This window comes from Nyctereutes procyonoides, unplaced genomic scaffold (genome assembly GCF_905146905.1).
Source record: "Nyctereutes procyonoides isolate TBG_1078 unplaced genomic scaffold, NYPRO_anot_genome, whole genome shotgun sequence".
In the NCBI taxonomy this organism is placed as follows: Eukaryota; Metazoa; Chordata; class Mammalia; order Carnivora; family Canidae; genus Nyctereutes; species Nyctereutes procyonoides.
In genome coordinates, this window is record NW_026575132.1 from 32,656,493 (window position 1) to 32,679,460 (window position 22,968).

Genomic DNA, 22,968 nt, shown 5'->3' on the forward strand with positions numbered 1-22,968 from the left:
TCTACTTCATCCTCCGTCCCGCTGGGAATCGGGTGCCAGTTGGTGCACAAAATGAAAATCAAGCCAAAGTCAAACTATGGGAATCTCTTCAGCACTAGACTCACACTCAGCTCGTGCTCCAGGAGGCAGCTTGGAGCCAAGGCTGACTAAGGATGTCGATGCCACATAGCTTACCTGTCACTCATTCTGAGGCAGAATCACGGCCACTCTTCCTCCCTCCCTCACCTTTTTTGCCCAACAACGATGCTGAATATCTGAAGCTAGATGTTCACTGCACATACTAATGCTATCTCATTAATTCCCATTGTTGTAATTACTCCCTCTACACTGATGACACCAAATCTAGGTCTTCAGTCCATATTTCTTTCCTGAACTCCAAAGTATCACATGCATGGATGTCTAATTGCTGGCTGGTCTTTCTACTTAAATGCTCCCACAGCACCACACATCATCCTCCCCCACCTTGCCCTCCTCCCATGTTTACAAATCCAATGGAAAGAACTGTCACCCACTATCCAGGTGCCCAAATTAGAAATCCATGCTTCATCACTGATCTGTCCCTCTTGTTCTCTACCATACCCAACCTACAGTGAGTTCATGTCATGTCTACCTCCTCTGAAAGGCACCCTGGCTCTCCATCTACACTGTTGATACTCCAGTTTTGGCCACTATCACCTCACCAAAGTTGCTGCACTTTTTAGCAGAGACATTTCAAAAAAGCAAAATCTGAATATCTCATCCCTTTGCTTGAAAGACTTTAACATTTGCCCACTGCTCTTGAATAATCTACACACCTTAAGCTGGCTTGGGAGACCATAAGGACTGCCCTCTGCTCACCTCCTCGGCCTCATCTCTCTCACTGCACTCACTCCAGCATCAGCCTTTGTGGTTCGGCACTCCACCTGCCAGTACTATCTTCAGTTCCTACAAAGTGCATGTTCCTCTGATCTCTCCACATCCCCTTTGTCCCTTCTTACCCTCTTTTTTTTTTTAAGATTTTATTTATTTATTCATGAGAGACACAGAAAGAGAGAGAGGCAGAGACACAGGCAGAGGGAGAAGCAGGTTTCATGCAGGGAGCCTGATGTGGGACTCGATCCTGGGACTCCAGGATCACGCCTTGGGCCAAAGGCAGGCACTAAACTGCCGAGCCACCCAGGCATTCCCCTTCTTACCCTCTTATCCTAGCTGCCATCTAGCTGTGCTTTAGCTCTGGACTTCTTTCACAGTCTTCCTTTATCTCCCCAGATGGGTAATGATCCTTCCTTGGTATAGCAATCCTAGTTAGGACCCCATACTAACCCTACCATAACATGTATTATTTATATTGTAATAGATCCCTCCTAAGCTCCTTGAAGATAGGCCTCTTCTTCAAACGCCTGGCACAGGATGTAATTAATGAATATTGGCTTCATTAAATGAAAACATTTTCTTAAAGGTTAGAAAATATACTGAAATGTTAAAAGAGATTATTTCCAAGTTAGGGAATATGGGTAAATTTCTCTTCTTGATACAGCTCAGTAAGTAATTTCTGAGCTTGAAAAAAAAATTTTGTAAGTTAGAGTAAATCACAGTGCTTGATATATTAAAAATAATCTGCTGCACAACTCAAAACTATCTGTAGTTCTAATATAGAAACAAGCCATAACTGAAAGGCTCACCCTTATATTCCAAAGTGAGAAAATGCCTCCACCCACTTCTAAATCCTCTTACTCTTCAGCTACAGCTGCTGCCCCTGCCCCTTTGCGTCCACACTAAGGGTTCAAGAAGTAGAGGCTGCAACCGACTTTGACACTTCCCAAAGAATTCCCAAGCCAGGCTCTGTTCCTCACTAAGGGCAGGTCCCATGCAGGCATCCCCTCAAGCTCTCTGGGGAGAGCATGACTCTGTTCTGGCCCCTTCCATGACAATATTCATTTCTAAAAGGATTAAATGCACCAGCTTCTTTATATCCTCCACATCCCCAAGAGTTACTATCAATATGCACTTAGCAGGGATTAGGAAACAACCAATCAAAACCTGTTTAAAATATTTACAAAGTCACTTTCAAGTAAGCATAAATATATACACACACTTTACTCAGTTACATAGCATTTTTTTTCCTTTTTATCACATGCTTTCTGCAAACGGCTATACGGATGACTCACGTTTTGTCATTTAGGGCCAATATTTTACTCTAACTGAACATCTTTCTGGCATTATGATGGCCTTTCGTTTCTGCCATTCTCCCTCTATTAGAAGACTATGGAGGTTTTCACACTGAGTGGAAATCCAGGAGCAGACCTAGATTGCTCCTGAACCACAGGAAGGGCAATCAAATCCATTAACAGTCACATCAACTGAACCACCCTTTTCTAACCCTCAAAACCAGTGAGATGAGCATAAGAAATGGCTAAATGTACTAGAGTGATAGCATCAATTATCAAACTGGCTAAAATTCCTTTCATCTTTGATTATCATTGATTATCTAACAAGTTCAGGACAAGCCCATAGTTCCAATGGTCAATACTTCAATTTACAGGATGGAAATCTGCTATCCACAGGCTAGAAGTTAGCAGGATTTAAAAGGAAAATATTTACCTTTAAAAGTTCATTAACTTTTGCAAGCCATTTATTTGTAACCAGGAATTTACCAAATGATATCCAAGACTTTAAAGTATTAACTGCAGTCTGAAAGGTTAATAATTTATTTCGTCGTCATTAAATTCAGAGGACCTATCAATATAATATGAATGGCCAGGGGAAGAGAGGGTAGTACACACAAAATGAACTAGGAGCACAACGACCAGTGTAAATTTTTACAATTGCATGTAATAAGCTTCTCCCTCTTTTAAAAACAAACACACATACAAAAACATGAAAAAACAAAACTGAAAAAATCTCTGTATCATGAAATTTCTTCTTGGTATCCCAGAGACTTACACTGTTTCAGTCATCATGGACCATAAAATTGCATCCCAAAGACCATCTCAAGTTAGGGCCCCCCAATCTACAGCTTGAAGAGGTTCAGAGAAAATGTAAATAGCCAAAATGAGCGACTCACAGAGAACTTCATTTGACCATCTATTTTTCTTTAGAATATAAACACAGAAGAACTCCAAGCTCATCTAGTTGCAGAGGTGGACATGTTATAAAAATGTAAGAAAAACATGACACAATTTGCTCTGGCACGTGGAAGTGGAGGGGACCAAGCTCCCCAGCACACCTCTGTTCATAAAGAGCCCGGCTGTTTGGCTGACACAGAACTGCATTCTGGGATGCCATATTTCTACCAATACTATTTTAATAAAAACAATCTGGGCTATAGTCCAACATGCCACACTATTTCATTATGGAAAAGAGGATATGAGCTTTGATAGTTAATTGATTACAGCTGCTGCTCATTATTAGCCCTGCCTTCACTCCTAGTAGGAATGCTACCACTCTGGAGAGCATGTTTTAATTTTTAGATCAAAACTACACTGCAGGGATGACTTGAGTTTCGTAGACCCAGAGTATTAGACTCCATACAAGTTTCATGATAATAGGTAGGGAAGGAAAGATAAGAGACAGGAAATAAGAAAATCTGAGAAATCATTTAAGGAAAGAAGGACAGTCCTAGAAACCATCTGGAGCAGCCAGGGGCATTCCAGTTAACCAAAAAGAAAAAAACAAAAAACAGCCATAGAGAGATGCAAAGCCAAGCCAATCAAAGAGCTTATTTAGAACAGAGAGAGCACTTTTCAAAATATTAAACTAATGACACTAGTAGATACGAAAACACTAAATGCTCATTTTCAGCTCTGACTTTTCCCTTGGGCTGGGATGTTTTCATGTTCCCAAGCAAAACATGTAATAGAATTCTAATATATGAAGGAAAACTTCAGCTTCAAAAACATGTGTAATAAAAAAATATTTAGTATTTTAAAATCTCCATATGTTTTTTCCCTTTCCTACATCATATAAAATATTCCTACAATATTTTAAAACTTCATATGCTCCTCATGAGAAGTGTGATCTGTTAAATTAATGGAAGGATAAAAACAAAGCACTACTGGAAGATCAAAAAATAAAGTTCTTTACTCAATAGTTTATGGTTTGCATTTGGCTCCATACTAAACGTTTCTCTGGGGATAAACCAGAGTGCAGGACAGTCACTTTCTACAGTTGCTGACATAAGGCACATTGACACCATGTTAAGGTGTCTCGAAACCCTATTTAGTGAGTATCTGAGGTTGCTACAACAAAACCATCTGGAAAATTTCCTGCTGTTATTCATTAGATAAACCTACTGGAATCCAAGGAGCTCTCAGATTATCTGGGCTCAAGATTAAATACCCTACATAATTTGCCTAGTATTATTTTTTCCAATACTGTTTACATAAAGCCAATTTACAGCTTCAGTATTGAAATAAATGCTCACTGTATTTCAAGATAAAATTATTTCAATCCCAACATACTGCATTAACACAGTTTAAATGTTGATTCTTTCTGAATACCACAGCTTTAATAGTTCATTTACATTCCTAAGGAGAATAAAGATCACAATCTAAGCATAATTTTCTGTCATTTTAGGCAGTCATTTATGCTTTGGCTTTAGAGTTGATATAAAATTCTTGAAGATTGGGAGAGGGAGAAGAAAGCATAGTGAACAGACAATTTCATGTAAAAAAAAAACCAACAAACAAACCACTACCACTATCTATAAATGCAATAGCATGTACTGATTATAAAAGAAATTCGGGAGAATGGCTTTTCCAAAGCTCCAACTTTCCCATGAATAGATGTACTTACTGTAATGCTCACCTGGTCTCCTGCCAGAACAAATATTTTAATGTAAAATTTAATAAATGGAACTAAAGGTATTATGCCCAATTTAAAATTCCATATTGTGTAAACTATTGATATTAACATAATTGAGTTTGTAAACAATCCATTTGTAGAAGCTAACCTTAGACACTGTATTGACCCAAAATATCTAGTGGGGCTCATCTGCAAAATGAAGCATCAATGCCTGGAATTCATTAAAAGTGTTACATGTTTAATTTCTCCTGCCCTACAGCTCCATTGTCTCGTAAAAATTTTCCTTTGATGTCCCCCACTAAAAGAATTAAAGGAATATTGTAATTGAAATGTCATCAATAATTCACAAGACCCTCCTCCACAGCAATACATCTGATGAAATATTAATTGAGCTCCACAGACTGACAGTCTGCAGAGGAGCACTTGCCTGTAATTTGAACCACGAGTCCTGATCTTGCTGTAGCTCAGACCTGCCAAGAAGGCAATTATCTGGATGGTCTTGCCCAATCCCATTTCGTCTCCCAGAATTCCTCCTGCCTGCTGGCAGTGCAATTCCCACAGCCACCTAACACCTGTCTGCTGGTACCTACAACAACAAACACCAACAAGAAAGAGAAAATGGCAAATGGTGGATAATACAGATCATAACAGAAAGTACTCATGAATTAATCATTTGGCTAGGTTCTAGTACCAGTCAGAGAAACACGCCGGATGTGTGTTTTACATGAGTATTATATTTATAAGGTCATACATTTTTTATTATCTAGGCATAAAATCACAAAATTTTCTTTATAGAACACGTTAACACATTTCTAATTAAACTGATAGATGAAGTAATTAGGGACTATTTCATTTCTTTTTCAACATTAGAAATAGCTTAGTAAACAAGCATAAATTAATTATCTTTTATTCAGTATCTTTCCAGAAAAAAATCTCAAATATTTTTAGTTACATAAAGTTCCAATAATTTTTCTATAAAAAAGAGGCATTAACATTTACTTTTTCTATCTGAACAATCAAAAAGCAAGACCGAGAACAGCACAATTCATAGCATATACTGTTGAAAAGTTACTTGATAATTACATTATCTTTTTATAGGAAATATTTAATTGAATTTTAAGGCCATAAATAAGTCTGAATAAAAGGACTGCTCACAAAATTAGTACATGATGGATGACTCTCTCATATTATTAGCAGATGCAAAAAAGAATAGTTTAAAGACTCAACAATACAAAAAGTCTTTTTAACATTTTAAAGCAGAATTTGATTCATAAATACAAATTATCATTATCATAAATATGAAAAAATCAGAGCTATTACAATTTTAAATAAGGAGTACAAGACAAAGAAAAAAATATGTTCTCAAAAAACGGTATTTTCCTTTCTCCATCAATGGTAATATTTAATCTATAATCTAAAAAGGAAGCTTAAAAAAAGGAACAATGCAAGAAGCATTTCTGAGAGTAAAGGAAAGGCAACATGATAGAATGGTATGAAAATTATATGCCAAGTTTAAAAACAAATCTAAGGCAAAAACTATTTAAAAGACAATGAAGTCTAAAGTTTTGTTTTGTTTTTTCCAAAGAAAATACCAAGGCTGATGAGCTTCCCACCTTACACACAGGTGGTTTTGTTGTTGGTTTACTGGCCCAATATTTACTTCAGTATGTGTGGTGTATATACCTAAAGTCTCATTGTGGATTCTAGTCTTTGTTGAGTTAGTTTTATTTAATATCTTAATTATGTATTATAATTAACTTTTCCCCCAGTAGTTTGCAAATCGATTCCAAAAGCTTACCTCTAGCTGTTGCTGTTACTATCATATAAGGGAAACTTTGAGAATGTTGCTGCTTATTAAGTTTGCTAATATACACACTGAATATGCACCCTGAAGAAGAGGATTAAAAGTCAAAACACAGTAAAGTCTAGTATCGATAAAAGATCATTAAATTTAGGAAGGACAAGCTCTATTAACATGGTATGTAATCAAAGAATAATGGCTACCAACTCCTTAAGAAGCCAACTGCTGTGGAGACAGCTGGCCAGGTGGTTTGGACATAGCCTCACAACCACCCTACATAATCAACCCATTATATAGTAAGGATATGAAAGCACAGAGAGGTTAAGTAACTTGCCAAAGGTCACACTGCTAGGAAAAAAATGAGCAAGCCAGAACTGAAATCCAGAACCTCTTCTTCTAAAATGACTCCACTTTGGAGATAATCTTGACCAGCAGTTCTCCATGGGGAGTTATTTTGCTCCCCAGGGGACCGTTGGCAATCCCTAGAGTCATTTTCGGTTGTTACAACTGGCAAAGTACAATTATAATCTAGTAGGCAGAGAGTCCAGAGCTGCTGTTCAACATCCTACAATGCACAGAATGAATAATCCTTACAACAAAAGAACGATTCTGTCCAAATTGTCAGTTGTGCTGAGCAGGAGAAGCCCTGATGTAGAATAAAAGCTGGTTGTGAACCACTACACTGGACCAAGCTCAGCTGTGAATAAAGATGTAGTTCAAAAAACTGTTAAATGATCAGAAGCACTTAGATACTAGTTAATCATCCTCCTTTTACCAAGGTGGAGAACAACTACAGAACCAGCTCCTCCAGGCAGAGTAGAGACCAAAATTTCCCAGTGACCATTCCAGTGTTTCACCCACTATACCACACCACCTCCTCCCAACATGGGTCCAACAGCTCTCTCTGTCTGGAGCTAATCAACTCAAGGTGGGGAAAATCTAGAGCAGCACTTGAGAAGTCATCAAAGGAATAAAAAGTGGCAACCTGCACAGTATCCCAAAGGGAGTTTAGGAGAGCATTAAGACAGCTGCATCCTATGTCATCCAGAAGAGGCAGTAATAGCATGATGGGTGTTTTCTCATCTACAGATGTAATCTCCAAGGGCATAAACATAACATGTTTATAAAATGATTAACACTAAAGAAATGTTTTAAGAGAAAAATATCTACTAGGTGGCCCTGTAAGTCACATTACTACATGGAAATCCCCAACAACTGGGACACTGTGCAAAGATGGCAAAGAGTGGTTCTTTCTACAAAGGCCCTCAGACTGCACTAGCATACTGGCTGGTAGGCATGTATCACTGGATGAGGAGGAGTTAGGGGATCTGGGTTCTGGTTTCAGCAGTACCACTAACTGACTTAGGTTTTGTTGCTTTAATTTCCTAATAAATGCTGTAAATAATTACATACTTTAAAGCAGGTTACAGAATTGTTTCCAGAACGTTTTTTTTTTTTTACAAACTATTGTACAATAGTAAAAACTGATTATACACTGCTTCCCCCATGAGACTGAAGTATCACAAAGTAACCACAAATAATTGGTGTATCTTGGCATTGTCACACTAACCCAAGAAATTACACTTGTTAGTGTGGCTAAAAGTAAGGTCAAAAGACTGAAGTTTGTCATTTGATTGCTAAATGATCCAGACAAATGCATTTGCTGGGCAAACTTTCAAAATAGAATTTTTAAAGTTAAACATCATCTTGCAGAAAATAGCACTTAAATGGATAATTGTACCTTCTGAGTCCCTTGTGTACAACTGTATCCTGTTAATTTAATTCCACAGAGTGCAGTAAATAGAGCAAAAATATATCTATGGCTTAAAATTAAACTGGCCTGGCTAAAACTTAATCATAAAAGAAAATCATAAATCATAAAAGAAAAATGGAGACTTATCACCCTATTAATTTTTTTTCATACAGAAAAGGAACAGAAGTTAGTAACACTTAGGAAATATTAAAAACCTGTTTTTGAGAAATGAAAACAAAATACTTTCCAAAAATGTGCAATTAAGACTCATTAAAATAAATAAACATGTATTTACATTAACTACTATAAGGTTAATAGTCAATACACGGAATACTATATACTCTTAGTAAGCAAAGTTTGCTTCTAGTAACCGTGAAACTTTTTAAGCAAAAATCTCACACACAACGATGCACATTCAACTTAACTCTTGAGGATAATTGCCAACTCATTATATATGCAGAAGTATTCTTCTTTGTTAAGTTGATTTAATTTATAATTTGGGTATTTTCTTTTGCTAGTACAACACTGATACCATTTGGCCTGTTCCTTAATAAGAAATCACTTTAAAGAAGATAAAAAGAGTTGTCAATAAATGTTGTTTGCATACCCTTCCATAGTTAATTCTCATCTGGGAGAGGCAATAAACAAAGTAGCCACCCCTCTGGACTACAAAATGATTTGTCTGCAAAAATACTAGTGACTCAGATTTGAATTTCTACATAGGTCTGCTCTGTCCAGTTATGGCAATCCAACCAGGACACTTCACATCTTTAGGATTTCAGCTTTCCTGTATATTCAGTGGGATAAAATAACTACTCCCAACTCCTTTTGCTCACCCTCCCCTCACTGAGATAAAAATTAGAACTATAATACATGCCCTTTGAGAGGAAATATAAAAAGCATGGTTTTGTTGTTTGTTTTGTTTTTATTCAGAGAGAGAGAGAGAGAGAGAGGCAGAGACACAGGCAGAGGGAGAAGCAGGCTCCATGCCGGGAGCCCGACGTGGGACTTGATCCTGGGTCTCCAGAATCACACCCCAGGCTGCAGGCAGCGCTAAACCGCTGTGCCACCAGGGCTGCCCAAAGCATGTTATTTTAAAATAGACATCTTGCACAAGTTTAAGGCATGGCAGACACCCAACTCTATGAAGGAGATTAAACATAATTGTCTCAAAGAAAGTTCACATCCTGCACCAACTACCAAGTGATGCTACTAAACAGAAAATAGCTACTGAATGGTTTAACTTCCTATACATATCAAGAAGCCTTCCTAAAGTATCTTGTTAAGTAAATCCCAAATGTGGCTCAGCATGTATGTTCACCATGGGAGACTGGCCTGGGCCATGGAGCCTACAGGCATCTAATACACAGCTTCTGGTTATCTGGAACTAGCCTAGTTTCTTCCATATAAGAAACACAGTTCCAAGTAGCAACTTAATGCTGAAGGTGTTTGCCTAGATCTTCTCTTTTGACATTAGAACAACATCTACATAAAATATTTAGATGCACATTTAGTCAGCTCAAAAGTATTATACCCCTAGGTACAATATAAAAAAGTCAAACTATTCTCAATAGTTTTTATTTCTACACAGAAGTAAAAAAACAAAAACAAACAAAAAAAAAACCCAATATTGATTTTAATATACAACTCTTCTTACTTACTTCATCTGACTTAAGAAATTAGAGGTTTGGTCCCTTAAAATTACTAAGAACAAAAAAATTAATTCAGTGTAGATGGCTTTTAAATGTGTTGCTTTTTGCCTGCTGAGACAGGTCCACACAGATCCACCAGCTTACAAACATGCCCCATGCGCACTTCAGTCAATTTATTATCATCTACTTCTAATGAGCAGCACGTGGCTAAAATTTCATTTAATGGTATCTGTATTTGAAATAAATTGCTGCAAGTACCTTAAGGGACCGCAGGTTACTACTGTGTCATATCTAAAATATTAATTTGTACACAATGGCTTGATGACAGATATAAAGGAAAGAACACATGGCACATACTTAAAAAGCTTTCTGAACAGAAAACCCGGCATTTTAAAATCGTCAAACTCAGCATCGCTCTCCTCAGAATCATCTTCGAGCTTCAGACACTTCTCTTTGTCCTGCAGCCTCAGCTTATTCCATTTCCTACCACAAAAATAAAAATCATGTTTCCATTATTTTGGTTAAAAGACAGGTTAAAATATATTTCTAAATAATGTACAGGAAAAAGAGGGAAATCAGAATGGTCTTTTAGCTTTCTGCTACCATCATTACCCAAAACATTGATATTCAAAGAAAAATAATTCTCTTTTCCTTCCTTCTCTCTTTATTTATTTATAAATTTACTTTTTATTGGTGTTCAATTTGCCAACATATAGAATAACACCCAGTGCTCATCCCATCAAGTGCCCCCCTCAGTGCCCGTCACCCAGTCACCCCCACCCACCTCCCTTTCTACCACCCCTAGTTCATTTCCCAGAGTTAGGAATCTCTCATTTTCTGTCTCCCTTTCTGATATTTTCCACTTATTTTTTCTCCTTTCCCCTTTATTCCCTTTCACTATTTTTTATATTCCCCAAATGAATGAGATCATATAATGTTTGTCCTTCTCTGATTGACTTACTTCACTCAGCATAATACCCTCCAATTCCATCCACGTTGAAGCAAATGGTGGGTATTTGTCGTTTCTCTCAATTCAATTCTTATTTGAATTATTACAGCTGCTTTAGAAATATTTCTGTAAGGTCTCATTTCATTACCAAAACTACTTGTGCCTCTTCTGGCATATCCTGTGGGGAAATTTCTCTGCTACTTCCTAAGATATATGAACTTAATTCTAGAAAAGACTCAGTGAAAATTTCAATATAAGTAACTCCAAAATGGCAGTATAACAAAAACAGATTTATAATTATTATTTCTGTGCAAAAGATATGATGGTCATAGCATAAGCGAGCATAGTATCCTGAACACAAAGCCAATTTGGGGTCAAAATTCCTATGTATCAGATTAACATATTGTTTACTTAAGTGGGGGGCATCAATAATACCAAAAGACTGCTAAAGTAAACAACTTAGGAAAAACTGTGTTCACTAAATAAAACCTAAACTATAAACTTAGTAATATGATGCTTTTCAAGTATAAAATGAGTGTTTATATCTCAGAGGGGTGATGCCATGTATGTATACCAGAAGAAATGTCTGAAGATCTGAAAGTTTTAACAACACACTAAGGTTGTTGGGAAGGTGCAGTCATTTAACCAGACTAATTCTGTATTTAAATAACTATAATGGACACTGGTGTCATGAGTTTGTGTGTATGTATACACACACACACACACACAAAAAAAAAACTCAACAGTCTCACATTCTATTCACTTCCAAAATAAAAGGATGACCTTTCTCAGTATGCACACAGCTCACAATGGGAGTTTCACAAAATGCTGGGAATGGAATAAAGCAATACAGATAAACACCTTCAAAGTAAAAAGCTCCCAGGAAGGGAATGAGAACAACAGCTTGTATAAGAAGACATTTATCAATCATCGATTATGTAAGAATACAAAGAGAATGTATGGGGGAAGGTGAATGAGCACATAGAAGGATAATATCACACACGCTGCCCAGTTAGACCAATGGTATTTTCCAGTATCAGCCACCGCCAAATATTAAGACCAAAAGGCAACCCCATCCAGGTAGCTGCTTTAAGCACATTCTCTGATAAAGTCTTGCCTTTGTTGAGTATGTCAACTCTTCAAGAAACAAAAGGAAGGGCTATCTGAAATTTAACTGTGATCAGTAAGGAAGAAGTAGCTGGTGATCTGAAGTGGCTTCTTAGGGTACTAAGAGTGCCTATAAATAAGCCCTGTTGGTAATTTCCAAATAGCAAATATAAGAGGCAGTATATGGCCAAGCCTAAGAAAATAGCTGTCATATAACCATGAGATAGTCTTTTTATATAAAATATTTGATGACATTTTTGTGCTTAACTTCTAAAGGCATCTCTTCCTCTCTTATTTTTCTTTCTTAAAAATTATCTTCATGCAATTGATGAAATGAAGTACCTCTCAGTGGCTCTGTCTGCTATTCTTTTGAGTTTCATATTATCTAAAAATTTAGTTAAGTGCAATGGTACACAGCAGTGGTTCTCAACCAAGAGCAATCTGGCCATCCTCCCTGCCCCTCCAGAGTAATTTGACAATGTCTAGAGACATATTTGGTCATTACACCTGCTGTGGGGAGGGAGATATACTACTACTAGCATCTAGCAGGTGGAGACCAAGGATGCTACTAAACATCTGACAACGTACAAGCCAGTCCTCCACAACAAAATGTTACCCAGTCTCAAATGTCAATAGTGCCAAGGCTGAAAAAAACCCTGGTATATAAGTATATCCACTACTGGAACTTAGAAACCAAAATGATGAACATATATTTTCCTGGTGTATATATCTGGATTCTTGTTACCTACTATCTGAAATTTAGTAAGCAAGCAATTTCACATAATGAGATATTCCTCAGTATCCAAATTCCTTACAATCAGAACTCAAAACCAAAACCAGAACAAAACAAAAGATACCTGTATTTAGTAAATTTATGAATAATACAAAACTCAGAAGAATCACAAAAACTACCATATCCCCTTAAAAATACTCCATTCTGCAATTATACAAAGATAATTTTACAGGAAGAAAAAGGAAAACACCACAAGATACTGGTCTTAAAAGTTTGGCATAAGGTCACTAAATATTTTACATAAAGAGTATCACATATTAAATTCCATTGACAGATGATAGCTATTTCCTCAGACTCAGCCAGTAAGTCTTTGTGGCTCTTCAATTTCCCACTGCATCACTCTGCGTCAACAGGGTTTCATCCTCCTCTATCTCCTCCCTCCTAAAATGTATAGGCGTTATGTCACCACAGAACACAGCACCTAGGAAACCACAAAAGCCACTACAGAAATGATTGCATTCCAGGGACTTCCGCTTCATAAAGATGAAAAGAGCTGAATATTTATTCAGTTTGGCTAAAGGATGACTAAAGGTGGTAGGGAAAAATCATTATTGCCTACAAACATTTGTACCATTGTTAAGACAAATTGCCCCAGTAGAATCATATACACATATTAAAGACAGTAAATACCAAGGTTATAAAACCACATGCGTATGTGGCTCAGGCTAAAAGATCCTTCTGTTATATAAAGCAGTAATTCCTCATGTGGCCTGTAGCCAAAATAGACCTTGGACCAACTAACCAATGCCCAATGAAGCAGTGCAGGACCAAGTGCCAATGGAGAAGAATGCCATGGCAGACTAGGGAGGCAGAGGAGTGCCAGATTCACCTGAATTGAGAGAAACAGATGCCTTTCCCATCCTAGATGCCATCAAGGGTCTTAAAGTTGCTCTCTTTTGTGTGCTTAACCTGCTTGTCCTGCAGCCTGGCAGGCTGAGCAATCTGTCTGGCCAGCAGGTGTAAAGGGATCTCCGTGCTATGAATAAACTCGGTTTGACGCATGAAATAAGCACAAACCAAAATACAAAAGTGCACCCAGATGGTCTAGAATCAAATCTTGACTGCAAGTTATCAGTTCTTTAACCCTCAGCAAGTCACTTAACCTCTGCAGCACCTACCTTTCCTCAAGTGTGAGGTGAGGAGAACAATGGTGTCTACCCACTTCCCTAGATTTAGGGAAGATTAAATAAGGTGCCACATGTAAAGCACTTAGCATAAGCCTAGAATATAAGTACTTAACAAATAAATACACTGTTATACGTAATCATGTCTGCTTACTGAAATCCTCACACAAACTTGCACGCAATCCCCAGAGGCCAGTATATTACTACATTCGTGTGCAGAGAAGAAGTGGAGGCAATATATAGTACAATACAATCCGCTTGTGATAATGCAACACACTGCAAGGGTTTAACAGAACTACCTGAATATGTACATTTGAACAAAAACCATGTTTGTGAATCAAACGGATGCTCAGAAAATTATGATGACTAACATGATCACCATGAGTAAACACAACTACCCATCAGAAGGTATCTACTGGAATGCCTCGATTTTAAAATTCTGTGATAGATGTGTATGCAGGGAGCTGTCATAAAATATGGCTGCTTTCTGTATAAGAGTAACAAAAAAATAGATACAGAATGACTTAAAATTGGTTGGGGGTGGGTCAAGATTAAGATCTGGGCCCCAATGATTTAAAATCTTAAAAATCAGATATGGACCCAAAGTATCTCAATTCTATTATTTCAATAAATAACATAGATAATGGATTTTAAAAGTGGAAGGGGGCAGGAAACAGTCCATTTTTGGAAAATAAATAACTTTTTCATGTTTTCTACACTCTCATTTAAAAACCTCCGCACATATCATAGTCACAGCTGCAGCCACATAAAAGTAAGTGGGCCTGGTGTTCCCTGCCAGTTTTTCTAACTCTTCACAAGACTGCCATCGTCAGCCCGCTAGCAGCTTCACTGGCAGCCACTTAAGAGAAGAACCCAGCAATAAACATAAAGTTAAATTCCAATCAGATGCAGGCAGAGAAAATGCTCCCTGGCTTTGCTACATTCATGCAAGAACAAGAACCTGGCCTGGGATGTGAGGCCTGGGGCTGAGACCACAGCAACGATCTGTCAGAAGCAACAGGGACCCAGGGCCAGGCTGCTGGCAACAATGCACAGCATAATCAGTTCAACTATACCAGGAACAACACTTCCTCCAGTTTCCAGGGCATCTCATCAATCGAACCCTAAGAATACACCTGAGAGCTAGCTGCAGCCAATTTAAAGTTAACTTATTTTCAAAGAAGAATTTCCGGAACGCCAAAGATGTTCAAAATATGTAAGTGGGAAAACATAGCTAGCTGTCATTATGCCACTACCTTGTAGTGCCATCCTTCCTGTGCCATCTGCATTCTTATACTCTCCCCAACTTCCCTCCCACAAACACAAACATCTACATCCCCCATGGACCCTTCAGAGCTCTGCTCAAACAGTGCCTCCAAAGGAGGAAGCCTCCTCTGATCAGCCAGAGTTAGGTGTCCTACCCCCTGGTACCTTCCCAATCCACAGCTGTTGTTTCTACTAGAGCGCTCACCAAGTGTCAGTACCATTTGAAAACCCTATCTCCCCCATTAGACTGGGAGCCACCTGAGGCAAGAGACTGTTTTTATAGTCATTTTCACATCCCTAGAGACCAGTACAATGGCCTACCTTAATATAGATACTCAGTACATGCTGCATGAGTGAATGAATCAATGAACGCGGTTCAGAATCGGGCTAGGGATAAGGAAGACATCAGGGACAGATGCGTGTCATGGGAATGATCAAAGTGGGTCATTCAAAAATGGGTTCAAGAATTGTCCCGTTTATCTCATTTACAGCCTACCTCCTGCTGCATTCCTCCTCTCTCTAATGTATGATGTTAAGGTACTACCCCCAGATGCATCCACTGGATAAACATGGTTAAGATCCACAAAGAAATGAGGCATGGCAAGGACGGAATCAGAGAAATTCTTTAAATCGACCAGTAAAAATTTTATAAGTTATTTTCAAGTCTTGAGTTCTGTTTTTCAGGTTTTCCAGTGGATTCACTTTGCAACAAAACTGGGTTTCTGCACACCAGCCTTTGGGAAGAATCGGGAGCCCTGAGTTTGGATCCACGTGGAAAGGGTGGGCAAAAAATTCAACTTTTTTTAATGAAAGAATTCATCTTCTGACAGGGGGAGGGGGTTAAAAAGCTTAAACTAGCCCTAAACAACACTCACATTACTAGAAAGGAAATAAAGCTTTTGATGGTCCCACCTTCATCTTTTTCTTTAATCCACACATGCAATAGTCACAGCTGCAACCAAATAAAATGAAGCACATTATTCACTGGAAAGAATTTCCAACTCCTACAGTTCCTCAGACTTTGGTGGCAGCCACTAGAGGAGAAACCGGTAAAAAACACTGATTTCAGATAACACTGAGAAAGGAAAACCAGATGTGGGCAGAGAGCTACATTTCAGGTCTATAACTGGCAAGGGGAGATCTGAACTTTAGAAACATCATTCAACATCACTGTATTTGTCTCCCCAGCCACAAAAGGAACCAAGTAAGAGGTTCTCACAGCACTACATGATAATATAGGTACTACACTCTTTGGAAACTATCTTTTGTTTACACTGTTACATGTCAGACACTATCTCACAATTAATTATTGGCTGGAGATTATACAAAAAAGTAAAATTGGGCATTTTAGTTAATTGTAGGTTAAATACAAATAAAAAAATAACAACCGTGAAAACACCTACTGCAATCTTGGGCAGGTAGAAGTTAGACATACCCCCCAAGTCTAGAAGGCCACTGTGCTAGTCTACCCATGCCATCAGCCAAGATTATCACAGTCCACTTGGGGATAATGTTCTACACATCTAGGTCAGCAAGGTGTGTGGAAATCAAGCCTTACAAGACACAACAGAATGATCTGAACACTGACCTTAGAACAGAGAAAACCATGAGGAACCAAAGTGTAATCCTGACCTACCCACACTCAGAACTGATGACCATGCTGTGAAGTTTGAAGAATGCCCCCTGGGTAGAAGTCTAGTGCCCCCTAGTGTAATGGAGAAATTTTTATTTCTCCCCAAACAACTACTGATAATGTGCTCTTATTTGTACAGATATTTTATCACTAAGTGGATCTTATCATATGAAAAAAAAGTATAATAGGTAAGAAAACCTGACACCAACAAAACTAAGTATATAATCGCTAATATTTATTTGGCTATCATAACAATTGTTAAACTGCCTTTTACTTTGGAAAGAGGACATATTTTCATATATATCAATATTCATAGGCTCTTCTTCATGATTCTCACAGACCCTCCTACCGGCTCAATGAAATCTTTCAGTAAATGTTTTCAGTAATGCCACTAGGTAGTGGGCATGCAAATAAGAATAAGTAATATTTATTGACTGCCTGACATATGCCTAATAGCTTAGGGATATTATCTTTTGTAATCCTCATGCTACCCCTGAAAAAAGTACTGCTATAATCCCTATTTTACAGATGAAGAAATGTAGAAAAATCTCATAGCTACTAGATGAGACTTTGACGTTCAATTCCATGGCTGTGATTTCTAACCCATATGTCACATATCACCTCCTGAGTAATATTTGCTAGCTCTGGACTAGCTAGCTGTGTTTTGAAATTGAACATACAAACATCCATACCATGTATATGTTTTTTTAGATTTAGAGTCAGAAAACAAATAATAACAATAAGAATAGGTACTGATGTTCACTGTGTGCTGGACACTGTTTTAAGCAATTTACCTGTATTGATTCATTCATTAATTCATTAATTCAATCCTTACAGACCCTATGAGGCAGATACTATTTTTAATCTATTTTTCAGTTAGAAGTAGGCAGGGAGAGGTGAAGTAGCCTGGCCAAGATCACCAACATGAAAATTCAAACCCAGATAATCAGCCCCCAGAATCTGTATTCCTGTTACATAATCTTGTCTCTCAAAAATATTTTTAAAACTCCCTAAAGCCACCTCTTTTCTTATAGTGCAAGCCAAAGAGTAAGTAATCACCTCTTTAATCACTGTACAATGAAAACAATTGTACAAGAGCAAACCAAATTCTAAATTTGTCTCAAAAAATGTCCCTACCTATCTCAACTCTGCAGAGTCAGAACTACTTCTTCACTGTACACCTGCAAACTTTTTCAAGTAACAGTAAAATCAGCTAAGCAATTCTTTTTACTACAAATAGGGCTGAACTAACACACTGGATACATTTTATAAACAGACAAACCAATGTACTCAACTGCCTATACCAACCCATAAATATGGCAAAATCTACCTAATCAATAGGAATTGTCAAATACGAGTAGCTTCAGATCATATAGTAATAAAATGAACACATACACTCCAAAACTGCCTGGAATTCAAAAGTGACCAAACTGCCCTGCTTTCATTTTTACACTGCAAGGGCCACCAAGTCCGGAGTTCAGATCTGCACTGTGAGGAAAAAGTCTCATACGGTGGGAAAATTCAATCTCAGGATCATTCTCCATTTATTGCAATATCCATGAAAGAAATTCTACAACAGAAGCACAATGAGTACAATTTGATTTTTAAAAATATATTCAAGGCACCAAGCTGGGTATTTAATATAGTTTGCATTTCTGTAGTGTGATAGGTTTTCTATTTCAGACAGCTAAGAATCCCTTACAGATTAGTCTAATTTGCTAAATTGAGATACTCAGTGTTTTACTTTTCTTATCTGCCTTTTTATGGTCTATCTGGGTGGACTTAATTGGCACATCTTAGCAGATGAAATACCCTCAGTTAGCAGTCCAGATCTCACAGAGTAAATGAAGACTGATGCAGACAATTATGCACTGGAGCTGGAATAAGAGGTGCGTGCAGAGCACGAAGCAGAATTAGTCTTCATTTGTGTCTTAGCTTCGTCATTTAAAAGCAGCCAAGATTCTAAGAAAACTCTTTAAGGGAGCAACTTTTTCTTCTCTCTTAGAAATATAGACTCCTAGGGCGGTGGGCGGGGGGGGGGGCAATAAGAATATATGTTTATTTCTTGAGAAATTAACTCCCAGAAACTGATGGTAAGAACAATCTTCAAATCATTAGGTTTCTTGATCAGATTAAATTTCTAATAAATTCAGATTTGGGGGAGCAAATTATTTTTTTTAAAGTGATAAGCTCAGGACGCCTGGGTGGCTCAGCAGTTAAGCGTCTGCCTTCGGCTCAGGGAGTGATCCTGGAGTCCCAGAATTGAGTCCCACATCAGGCTCCATACATGGAGCCTGCTTCTTCCTCTGCATGTGTCTCTCTGCCTTTCTCTCTCTCTCTCTGTCTCTCATTAATAAATAAATAAAATATTTAAAAAAATAAAAATAAAGTGACAAGCTCTACAATGTAACTTGGCCTTTCCTATGTGCAACCTTCCCAGATGTGCTAAATCGTCATCCAGTGCAAACAAAATCCAAATGCAGAATAAATGAGACAACCCCAGTACAAAGGGAGCCGGCTCTCGGCAAGAGAAAGAGGCTCTGTGAGCACAATAAAATAGAGGTGGAACAACGAGGAGTGGTTCTAGGAGGCAACGCCTTCAGCGGCATTTCAGGCAAGGAATGAGACCCACAAAAAGTGTGGAGGTGGCCCCTATCAAGTGGCGGCAGAAATGTGCTGCTGAGGCAACAGCCTTCTTAGGCTATCCCACTGACCAAGCTAACAGGTCACTTCTGCGAGCCCAATCCACCTTCAGACCCCTTCCCCTTCCAGCCTCTTCCATTTATGCTATCTTGGGCACATTATGTCAGCTTTCTAGGCTCAGGTTCCTGTCTCCTCAGGGGTTGTGAAGATTAAACCAACGAGCCCATCTGACATGAAGCACTGCCAAGTAGTATGCATTCAGTGACACCAGTTATAGCTGTTCTCATGGCACCTCCCTCCACCCCCCACATGCCAACCTCGCTCAGGCCATCAAAGCCTCCAAATTTCCAAGTCCAAGAGACTTTTTTCATCATTTATCCTACTTGGCTTGACCCCTCTAAGCATCTGAAAATGCTGACAGCCTTTCTCTTTTCAGTCTCTTTCTTTTTTTCTCTTCATGTATACAGCCAAACCCTCCAAACCAGGATCCAACTCACTCCTAGCCACAGCAGCCCCAGTGCTCAAGGGGAAGGACAAGAGAGATACCATTTACCAAATGATTAAGCCTTGCAGTGTGAAGACACTGTGTAAGATTTACATGAGTGGAGTCATGAGAGCCTTTTTAAACTCAAAATTAGTCATATAAAAAAAAGGAAAAAAAAGGACAGAAATGAAAAATGTTTAAGGTTTAAAGGTATTTCATAAATAGATTAGAAACCAGTTACAGCAACAGACATCATGACTATAGATGCAGGTTATACAAGACATGAGACAAATTCTATCCCCATCCATACCATACCTGTCAAGTCTTCTAGACTCCCTACAATTTCTCCAAGTCCCCATTCAGTTGGCTTCGGTTTAGGGTTTGGTTTCCATCACAGTGAGGTGGAAGCAGCTTATGTGCTGATTCTTGGCACCACCTTGTGGTCACATCTAGATATTGCACATTCCACAAACGGAAGGAAAATGACATTTACACAACAACCCTGTCCGGGCTTCAAATCCCAGCTCTACCTCTTAAGAGTGAAATCATAGGCAAGTTGATCAACTTGAACAAGATATGGTTAAGTGCCTCAACAGCTTACTATAGTTGTAATAAATGAAATATATGTAAGGATCAAAACCTGGAATAACAAATAATATGAAAAATAAAGGTGTAGGTAGTTTTTATCTTAATGTTATTCTAATTTCACTAAAAGAAACCACAAAGAATCACCAAGAGTGCAAAGTGGGGAGTGTGGAAAGCCTTCAAACCATTCCCAGGCAGCAACTCAAGTCGGTTTCAGGCTGTGATCTCAGCAACCTGGCCCCAAGTACCTGATAATCTGAGAAAACTCAGGTACCACCTACTCAAGAGTCTGTTTCCAAACTCTACTGTGTCTCACTCACTGCTGTGGGAGTGGATTTGGAGGGGGTGGGTAGATTTATTGCAGTAGCAATGCCAAGCTGACTCTGGGCTAGAGAGCAGAGGGAAAAAGCATTACATTTTCAAATCCCAGCATCCTTACCCACAGTTTTTTCCAACCACCTCAAGGCTTCCTAAACGGAAACACAGTAAGGGCCTATAACAATGAAAAATGCCACCAAACTTGCCTCAGAATCAGCGGGAGCTCAGTCACAGCACACATGCAGTATCCAGCTCCTCCCACTCCTGACTTGCTGCCTCAGACACTCTAGGCTGAGTCCTAAAGATGCTTTCCAGGTACTTCTGAAGCATATGCTGCTCTGATGAGAAGCAAATGATCTATTATGTACAGCATATAGCTGAATGAACTAACCTCAAAGTTCCTCTTCAAGCCCTCCCCTACATAAACACACCTGTGCAGGGAATGTACAGAGGATTTTAGAGAAACATACACAAACTGAGTCTGCCAAAAGCCACAATCTCAAAAAGGAAAAGAATATATAAAATCTATTTATACACATCAAATAGTTCCCAAACTTGACAGTGCATCAGAATACCTAGAAAAGCTTTTTAAAAACTACTGCCTGGTAACCTCATGCTAGACCTCCCAAATCAGCACCTCCAATGGCAGGGCTCCCAAGTGGTTCTCCTATAGGCTGGGAACCTCTGCTTTAGTCTCTGCTCACTGCCATGGAAATACAGCCCATTGTGTAGCAACTTAAACAATAATGCCTGGCAAATAGAAACCGAAAAGATTTAGGGCATGGGTTTAAGTCAAATGATAAACATCAACCCTAGCTGTGCCAGCAGGAGACAACACTTGTTTCGAAGTGCATCCTCTCACTCAGGGTGCAATCTGACCTCTACAGCCCAAGTCTGACCCAAGCAGTGCTGACTGCTGCTGAAGAAGGAGGCCAGAGTTGGCGACAGTTTGTTTCTGCTCTATCTGAAGGTTGTCAAACAGCTGTCATGAATGCTGCTGCTATCCCCTAAGGCCCCTGTGCTTATGGTAGACATCGCTAACAGACTGCAGCACCCTTTCCCGGAGAGTCCAAACAGGGCCTCAATCTCCCCCAAAACAGACTACCACTGCCCAAGATGGGAGCTGTCTGGCAAGACAAGGGCTTGCAACCTGCCAGTCCTATAAAGGATGACCTAGAAACCAGGCATCTCTGCAGACCACAGCTACCACACCACTATACAAGGAAATCTAAATGAGAAATGAGGTGCCTCCAAAGCAAAGCAAGTATTTTCCTTTTCAATAGCCTGCACCCTAAGATCTATTTCAACATATCTAAACTACCCAACAGACAAGGCCCTGTGCTGAGATGAATCTCCTCCATGAAGTCTTCCCCAAATATCTGTCAGAATTCATTATTCCCTCACTCTGCTTAGGGCCTATTTGTGCCCACATCTCCTGGAAGACTGAAAATTCCTTGCCAAAAACCCTAGTATCAGTCCTAGAGTGCACAAATGTATTCAAGCAGTGAGAACAAAGACAAAGCAATGGGAGGTGCCTCATATCTCATCTGGAAATGAATCCGAAACACTGAGGTAACAAGGACTGCTGATCTTTGATCACCTGGAGGGGAAAGGTGCACATATAAGATGTCTGGTCTTCTAGGCCACCCTGATCTGTTCCGGCTGTACAAACTGGATAAGTGACACATAAGCGTTCACCAAGGACGCCTACCACTCAAATGCTTGTTCACAAGTGTCACTCCTATTAAGTCTTTCTTTGGCTCCTGGAGCTTCTAGGCCCTAGCTTTCTAGAGCAACAATGTATTTTAAGAAAACCTAAATCTCACAACTAAGAGCAGTACACTGATAGAAACTCTGCTGCTATAAAATGAAAACTAAAAAATAATGGATGCTTTCTAGGATCTGCATACCAAGGAATGAGTAAGAATGGACAGAATATGTACTTCTAAGAACTGGTTCATCCACCCTGGTACGTTATCAGAGGTATAAAAATCAAGGTACACCACTAAGGAGACAGCCTCCAAATGCAACTTAGTACAGAGACAGAAGCGAGATACAGTGGGAAAGGCAGAAAATAC

At 38.8% G+C, this 22,968-nt stretch overlaps 1 protein-coding gene across 3 annotated transcripts in view; it reads right to left on the reverse strand.

The window, feature by feature from the left end:
• The window catches only part of ERCC6 (ERCC excision repair 6, chromatin remodeling factor), a 75,450-nt gene that overhangs the window by 35,333 nt on the left and 17,149 nt on the right, over positions 1-22,968 (reverse strand). For 2 of the 3 annotated variants that reach the window (XM_055345135.1, XM_055345134.1), the window contains exons 6-7: positions 10,346-10,471; positions 5,210-5,368 (exon numbers count right to left, since the gene is read on the reverse strand). In XM_055345135.1, the coding sequence (XP_055201110.1) occupies positions 5,210-5,368; positions 10,346-10,471 (285 nt within the window). The remainder of the gene's footprint in view (positions 1-5,209; positions 5,369-10,345; positions 10,472-22,968) is intronic. The other variant, XM_055345137.1, reaches the window with a different exon arrangement.